Genomic DNA, 7,888 nt, shown 5'->3' with positions numbered 1-7,888 from the left:
GCCACATGGCGCATGGGTCCAAAGTCCATCTTCACCTAATCTCTTCCTCTCTCTCTCTCCCTCTCTCTCTCTCTGTCGCTGTCGCTGTCTCTCCATATTTCTTGTAAACTTTTCGATGGTGTCTGACATTTGCCGCACTTTTGTGGGCGGGCCAAAAAGAAGAGTCCAAACAAATGCGACGCCATTTGGTCGGTCGCTGCTGTCTGTCTGTCCTTGTATCCCTTTTCGTATCTGTATCTGTATCTGTATCTGTATCTGTGTCTCTTGGCGTATCTTCTGGTGTGGCTCTCTCTGTGACGCATACGAGTATAAACCGCAATGAACTTGAGCCAGCTGTCAATGTGATAAATAAACTTGGCTGGTGCCAAAAGGGACCCGCCGAGAGGGAGCGAGACTGCTGCAACACATAAATAATAATACGAGGACATGTCTGCTGTCTGTTGTCTCCCCCCCACCCCACCCTGGTCTCTAGGCTCCAGGGGATGCGTTTGTGTGCTCAAGGAATAGTCATGTAGTACCTATGCTTGTGCCGTGCACTGTATCCCAAAATTGACCTTCTTTCTTTCTCTTTCTCTTTCTGTTTCTTTTGATTGCAGAGCAGCAGAGCCCAGAGCAGAGAAAACCCCAGAGACAAACACAGAGCACTCCTAGAGCACACAGTCTCGCCCACATCTGTATCTTCGAGCTATGGGCGTGGCATCGACGAGCCAGAGCCAGAGCCAGAGCCAGAGGAAGATGCTGTGGCTCCCACTCCTCGCCCTGATGGTCCTCAACGGCGTGGACGCATACTCCAGTACGTATACCACGCGATGTGGCAGCTGCAGCCCCCGCGCCGATGCAGAGGCAAGCCGTTCCCTCGAATGCGTTTGTCTTTGCATCGCGCGGCGTTTTTTTGTGTTTTTGTGTGTTTCTTTTCGGAGGATCTGTCAAATTTCAATACCAAAAGTGTATCTCATGCATTCATTCACCCACTCCCATCATTGAACCATCATTCGATCCAAAGAGCAACAGAAACCAGAGGCACCGCAGAGCCTCTGGAGCCTCTGGAGCCTCGAGAACCTCTGGAACCTCTGAAACCCCTCTCAAGACGTATCTTATAATTTGTGTATCTTTTTCGTATAATTTTGACTCGATCTCCACACACACACACACACCCACACCCACACACAACCCCCGTTTGAACCGTAACAAAACTCCACCTCGAACCCCCGAACGGCCTGCGCCTCGTGAAGAGTACGGACGCGGCTGCGGGGACATCGGATGTCTGCCCAACGAGGAGTGCATCATCACCAGCGACTCGTGCAGCTACAACCAGAGGGACGGCAAGGACTGCGGCAACTATCCGACCTGCAAGCGCCGCACCGGCTCCACCTCCAGCTCCGGCAGCAACCAGGCCTCGCCCTCTGTTAATCCGTCAGGTATTTATTTTATTATTTTGCCACCCAACCCAACCAACCACCCCTTGGCCCTCGGGCTTTGACCCGGCCGCCCCTCCCCCCCCCCCCCTCCCCCACCCTCTTCTCCTGTTTATCATTTTGCTTTTGTGGGGCGGGAAAAAACAACAAAAAAACAAACATAAAAATTGCAAAATATCGGAAACGGGAACGGAAAAATGGAAATTTTACTTGGAAAATTCTTGAGTTTTATTTTGCTTCATTTTCTACACACACACACATACACACACACACACACACATGAGAGCTTTTTGGCAATCGATCGATCAATCAATCAATCAATCACTCGCTCGCTCGCTCACTCATTCATCGCCTCATTTCACAGCAGGATCCTCGTGCATGCAGCATGCCTCGTGCCTCGAGCAGAACTAACCCTTGAACCCATATGCTCCCTCTATCTATCTCTCTCTCTCTCTCTCTGCCCCACACTCATGCCTGCCCGCCTGCCATCCACTAACGAAACTAACACCTCGTCCCGCCCCGCCCCGCCTCGCCTCGCCTCACCTCGAAAAGGATCGAGCCTGAACACCGGGCCGGAGAACAACATCTTCGCACCCGCCTCGTCGAACCCCACGCTGAACACCTACACGGGCCAGGGCCACCAGAGCGGCCACGGCCACGGCAACGGCCACCAGCAGCACCACCAGCAGCAGCAGATGCAGATGCAGATGCAGCACAACGGCGGCGGTGGCGGCAGCGGCCACTCGGGCAACGGGGGAGGGGGCGGCGGCGGCGGCGGCGGCGGACAAAACGCAGAGGGGGCTGCGGGGGCCTCGTCGACGGGCGTGGTCGATCCGCACTATGTCTTTGGGGCCCAGCACCACATGCCAGTCATACCGAACATGCCCATCTTCCCCTACAACTCCCCGACGTCAGCGCCCTCGTTTCAACAGTTTCCCCAACCCAACCATCCAGGTAGCGTCCTCAATCCCGGCTACCCGATGCACGGCCTGCAGCCGGTGAACCCGTACAATCCACCCTTCGTATTCGGCCAGATACCGTTCTACGGCGGCAGCCCCTCCGGCACGGGGGGCCCCCCCAACGGCGGCAACGGCGGCGGCAACGTCGGCATCGGCGCCGGCGTCGGGCTGCCCAGCTCGACGCTGGGCATCCTCGGCGGCGGCGGCGGCGGCCTTGCCCCCTACGGCAGCAACTATCAGGGCTACCAGAGCCAGCACTCGAACGCGAACATGTTCAACAAGCCGCCGCCCCAGTACCAGAATCAGAACCAGCAGAACCCCTACAATCGCCGGACCCAGGCGCATCCCTCAGCAGCGGCGGGCTCCAGGTCCGGACTGGCTCCGGCCACCCTCGGGGCGGCCGTGCTTGTGGGACTGCTGCTCGCCGCGGCAGCCGCTCGGACGTAATAATCTGAAGACGAAGCGGCATCGAAATGTGGCAGCAGTGACGACAACAACAACATCCACGACGACGATGACGACGACAATGACGACGACGACGACGACGACGATCAGCCCCGAAATGCAAAATCCTAAAAAATAAACATTTTTCAGTGCTTTCTTTTCGTGCGAGTTTCGTTTGGTTTCGTTTCTGCTTTGGTTCCTTCCGTTTATTGTCTTTCTTTTGATTTTTCTCTCCCGTAATTTGTAGCGAGTGGCAGTGGCAGTGGCAACTCTTGGAGATTCTGCATTTAAGGGAACACCTCTCGTCCCGAGGGGAAGGGCCCTCCTGTTGAGTGCCTGTTTTTGTGTGTGCCACACCACGTATACGTAATTTCAATTTAATATTGTGCAGAACGAAGAGGGAAAGAGCCAAGTGGCGGGGTGTTGCATGCCTCACTGGACACGAGTTCATTTCTCTGTGTGTGTATCTGTGTGTGTGTGTGTGTGTGTATCTCTGTGTGTGTGTGTGTGTGTTTCGACCATCAGTCAGGCTCCTGCTCCTCCGGGAGGCGAGGCTGCTGCTGCTGCTGCTAGCTGCTGGCTGCTCTTTTTTGCAGCTCAATTAAATTGGAATTTAATTTCGAGCTTAGACAGGAAGGAGGCACACACACACACACACACACACACAGAGAGAGATACACACACACATACAGATACAGAGAATGGAGGCATCCAGATAGATGCTAGAGATACCAGCACATGGTAAAGGGCTGGACTTTGATGCTGATGTTGATGTTAATTTCATTTTTGTTGATGTTACGAATTTGCGGTCAGACTATGGACTACGGACCACGGACTACGGACCACGGACTACGGACTACGGACCACGGACAGCTCTCAGCGATAGCTCTTTCCCTCAATTTGTGTGTTGGGTTTTTAGCTACAGAAATATACAGATAGAGATAGAGAGAGCCTAGAGCCAAAAGCCACTGCTGCAGATACAGATACAGATACAGATACATTTAGTGTTGTAGATACGCAGAGATACGCATGTCAATCAAAATGCATAATGAGCTACAGGAAAAACGGGAAGGGATTTGGCAGGTGCACCAAGTGCCCCCCGCCAGAGGATGTGAGAAGAACATTAGAGCTCCAAAGGGTGTGTGCTCGAGAGCCCCGCCTCTAATCAAAGGAAAACTGTCACTAAAATGCATTTACATACACATTGTGCTAGCCAGAGAACTGCCACAAGAGAACTGCCAAAAGCACGAGTACATTAGAGAACGAGGCAGGGAATGCTTGCTTTTTGTCCAAGACCCAATGGTTTTCTGTAGCGAGAGGAGTCAGAGAATATATTTACTCCGTCCGTCTACCCGCTTGTCCGATTGTCCGTTACTCTTGATTGATTTCCCATTCGAACCGCAGCAGAAGCCGCAGCCACAGCCCCCAACAGAGCCACCAGCCACCAGCAACCAGCAACCGAACTCAGAACAGTATTAGCACAAGACAGTGGCTGGCATTTTACTGAGGGCCACCCAGAGGAATGGCGTGGGCCACAGCCCCTACGAGAAGTATTCGAGAGTATTCACTACTAATACCGATTAAAATTACAATTAAAACCTAAACTTAAACTAAAACTACAACTAAAGACGAGGGACGAGAGACAGACGGACAAACAGAGGACGGATATGTATATAGCAGACACACACACACACACACCCACGCAAGGAAAGATACTCTGCTGATGGAGTATCTTCAAGTACGAGTACATGATGCATGTAAAGGATACTTGTGGGGGGTGTACTTAATATATATGATAATGATAATTATTGTGGCAATGGCAGAAGAAGACTTATATAGACAGTAAGCGATAACCGATAGCCGATAAACGATAACCGATAACCGATTACAGACAAACTCAAAGTTGTGTAGACCTTCAATCGATTACAGCCGATTGCAATACAATTATATAATCAAAATCCAACAAAATGGAAACGCGCGACTAAGAGCAAAATTAATATTCTAAGAAAAACGCTAAACTAACATAAGACCCATTCCCCCCCCCCCCCCCCCCCCCTACCACGACCCCGACCCCGACCCCGACCCACCCTCACTCTAATTCTTTAATCCTCCCCGCTTAGTCCTTGATCAGTTCTTAATCCGTTTTTGTGTTTTCTTTCTTTTGTGTTTTTGTTTTTTATTTTTTTGTTTCTTTCGATCTCATTTCGCTTTGCGCTTTGTTTTGTGGCTAACCCAACCCCCGTACTGGAACTGCTTGAACTGCTTGTACTGCTTGCTTCCACTGCACTCTGCCACACTCTGCCACACTCTGCCCATGCCGCTGCAGAGGTGAGCGGCAGCACCCACAACTCCTATGCCCCCAATCCGCCAAGTGCCCCGCTGCCGGATGCGGACTCGGCCGGTGGCGCTGGCTACAATGGCGGCGGCGGCGGCGGCTCCAACGGCAATGGCAACGGTGGTGGCGGTGGATATGGTGGTGGCTTCTCGGCTGGCGGCCATAGTCTCTACCCCAGTCTCCCCCAGTCCGGCGGTGGCGGTAATGGCAATGGTGGCGGTGGTGCTGCCCCCTACAATCCCTACGGCGGCTACAACCCCCAGCAGCCCCCGCAGGGCGGTGGGGGCTACAACCCCTACAACGGCGGCAACGGCGGCTACCAGCCGGCGCCCGGCGGCTATCAGCCGAGACCCGGCTACACCCCTCCGGCCCCTGGCTACGAGAACAACGGCGGCGATGGCGGACAAGGACAAAAGCCCAAGGACAAGCAGGGCGGCTTCTTCTCCAACTTCTTCTCGAACCCGGCGGTGAGTCAAGCGGTTTCCGGCATCATTGCCGGCCAGATAGCCAAGCAGCTCCAAGGAGGAGGTGCCGGCGGGGCAGGTGGCGGTGGCGGTGGCGCCAGCTCCAATGGCGGCTACCAGCCTAGCGGCGGCTACGGCGGCGGCTCCTCTGGCGGCGGCTCATCTGGAGGCGGCGGCGGCAGCAACATCCTGGGCGGCCTACTCGGCTCCGTACTGTCTGGCGGCGGTGCCAATGCAGGCGGGGGCTCTTCGGGCGGTGCCAGCAGCTTCCTGGGCAGCCTCCTCAACGGCGGCGGCAACTCCAATCGCGGCCAGTCTGGCGGCGGCGGCGGAGGCGGAGGCGGCCTGGGCGACATCTTCAGCTCGAAGAACTTTGGCGGCCTCTTCAGCGAGAATCCCTCTTCCCGTGGGGGATCTGCCAGCGACGCATCCTCCTCCTCCGGGGGACCCAAGAGCTACCCCACCCAGGCCCCGGGCAACTACTATGGATAGATCGGATCGGATCGGGGACAGATCGGATCACTTCTTTTCTTGTGTACTCGTGTATTTCTGTTTCTTTTCGGATGGCATCTAATCAAATGGAGAACTTTCAACGAAATTAACTGAACAATATTGCAACACATACACAAGCATAAGCGTAACATATACATATACAAATACAAATACATAACTGTAACGATAACGATAACGATAACGGTAACGATGATTATACAAATACCATATATATACCATATATATATACATACGATATACAAGAATATACCTATACTTGAGCATCAGCCGAAGGATGAAATTTGGATTGAATACCGTAGCGTACCCCGTACCCCGTACCCAGTACAACGTACAACGTACAACGTGCCCCTTGCCCCGTACTTTGCCCAAAACACCAAACCGAAACACATCCAATACCCATTCGGAGTTCATTTGTAAATACTTAGAGACAAACTGAAATTGAAATTGAGAATGATAATACATATACGTAAGAATTGAAAGCCAATCGAAAGAGAGAGTCTTTTATTTGATTGTCATGTGTGGATGGATGGAAGGAACGATAGCAGGATGGACAATTGGAGAGATGGATGGGTCAAAGGGTAAGTATGAAGGAGCCATATGGAATAGGCATTGAATGATGAAGTCTCATTCCGGAAAGGCGGGGGTAACATTGTGAATAGATATTCAAGCGATTAGGAAACAGTTAAGGCCGTTAGATGCAACCATTGGAATACCACAAAATACTGCACTATTAACTATTATTAGAAGAGAATAAAATACCATGCAAATTGTGATGGAAATAATAGCAGAAAATAGAAGGCAGCGTATTCTGTATTATTACAAAAATACTAGAAAATACCAGAAAATACTATACAAATTCCAGACATATGACAGTTTCAGGGTAAGAATTTGTTGTGTAGATAAATTTAAAAAGAAATACTAAAAAAATACCAGATAAATACTGGAAAAATACAAGACAAATTATTGTTTAACTGTTAAAATGTATTGTGTAGGAAGTGCTTAAAGAAATACTAGAAAAATAAGAACTTAAGGGTAAGTATTAAATGTTTTGGGAACCTCTGAAAATCCCATAGATGTTTCGAACAATCATAACCGTTGGATGACGTTTGAAGGATGTTTGGCGAACAAAAGTTTATCCGGAAGTTTCATTCATGCAACACTTGAACTGCGTGTGGCGCTATCCCTTCCCCCAGCCCCATGGCCCATGTGCAGCCTGCCAGCCAGTGAGGACTGAGGACTGAGGATTCAGGACTGAGGACTATTCGTTAGCCACATGCTCTGCTCTCTGCTCTGCAGCTGGCAGTCGCCTATCCCCCATAACCAGAGCAGCCGTCACCTGGCCTGGCCTTACCCTACCGTACCTTAGCCATCATCGTCGCCGGTTAGTGGCCAACAAACATTTTGTTGCCTTTGTTGGAATGGCAATGGCTTTCGTGGGCTGGGGGCTGCTGTTGCTGCTGCCTGCCTCTTGCTGTTGCAGCTACTACTATGGCAACAATATATTATGCGCTAAGCTCCTCAACTATGCAGCCAGGCGAGGGCGAGGGGCAAGGCGGTGGCGGATGGTTCTGGTTCTGGCTCTGGCTCTGGTGCTGCGCCTGTGTCTGTGTGACAGCCCTGGGTGGCCATTTGGCTTTGGCTTTGGCTTTGGCTCTGGTTAACCGACTACCATTTTGTAATTTATTTAAGTAATAAAATAAATATATGTACGTATGTACGTACGTACGTTGCAACATTGTGCACCTGGCTGGATGAGAG

The 7,888-nt window shown here is 51.6% G+C and overlaps 1 protein-coding gene across 2 annotated transcripts; it reads left to right on the top strand.

Moving 5' to 3' along the window:
- The first annotated feature begins 735 nt into the window (after nucleotides 1–735).
- LOC113566274 (loricrin) lies at nucleotides 736–6,109 on the top strand. Of its 2 annotated transcripts, none has more exons than XM_026991210.1 (3): nucleotides 736–793; nucleotides 1,233–1,418; nucleotides 5,631–6,109. In XM_026991210.1, the coding sequence occupies exons 1-3, from the start codon at nucleotides 736–738 to the stop codon at nucleotides 6,107–6,109; spliced, it is 723 nt and encodes a 240-aa protein (XP_026847011.1). The 2 variants fall into 2 exon arrangements, with proteins under 2 accessions (XP_026847011.1, XP_026847010.1); XM_026991209.1 differs by having other exon boundaries at nucleotides 5,145–6,109.
- Nucleotides 6,110–7,888: the final 1,779 nt, after the last annotated feature.

This window comes from Drosophila persimilis, unplaced genomic scaffold (genome assembly GCF_003286085.1).
Source record: "Drosophila persimilis strain 14011-0111.01,24,50 unplaced genomic scaffold, DperRS2 tig00000653-arrow-arrow-pilon, whole genome shotgun sequence".
Lineage (NCBI taxonomy): Eukaryota > Metazoa > Arthropoda > Insecta > Diptera > Drosophilidae > Drosophila > Drosophila persimilis.
The sequence above is the reverse complement of the archived record's forward strand: the minus strand, read 5'-3'. Positions and strand labels throughout refer to the sequence as shown.

Bases quoted from the DNA above. Each gene is read 5' to 3' on its own strand.
- LOC113566274 (XM_026991209.1), top strand. From the start codon at position 736: ATGCTGTGGCTCCCACTCCTCGCCCTGATGGTCCTCAACGGCGTGGAC. The intron at 794-1,232 runs GTACGTATACCA...CGCCTCGTGAAG, and splicing joins CGGCGTGGACGCATACTCCA to AGTACGGACGCGGCTGCGGG. The intron at 1,419-5,144 runs GTATTTATTTTA...ATGCCGCTGCAG, and splicing joins GCCCTCTGTTAATCCGTCAG to AGGTGAGCGGCAGCACCCAC.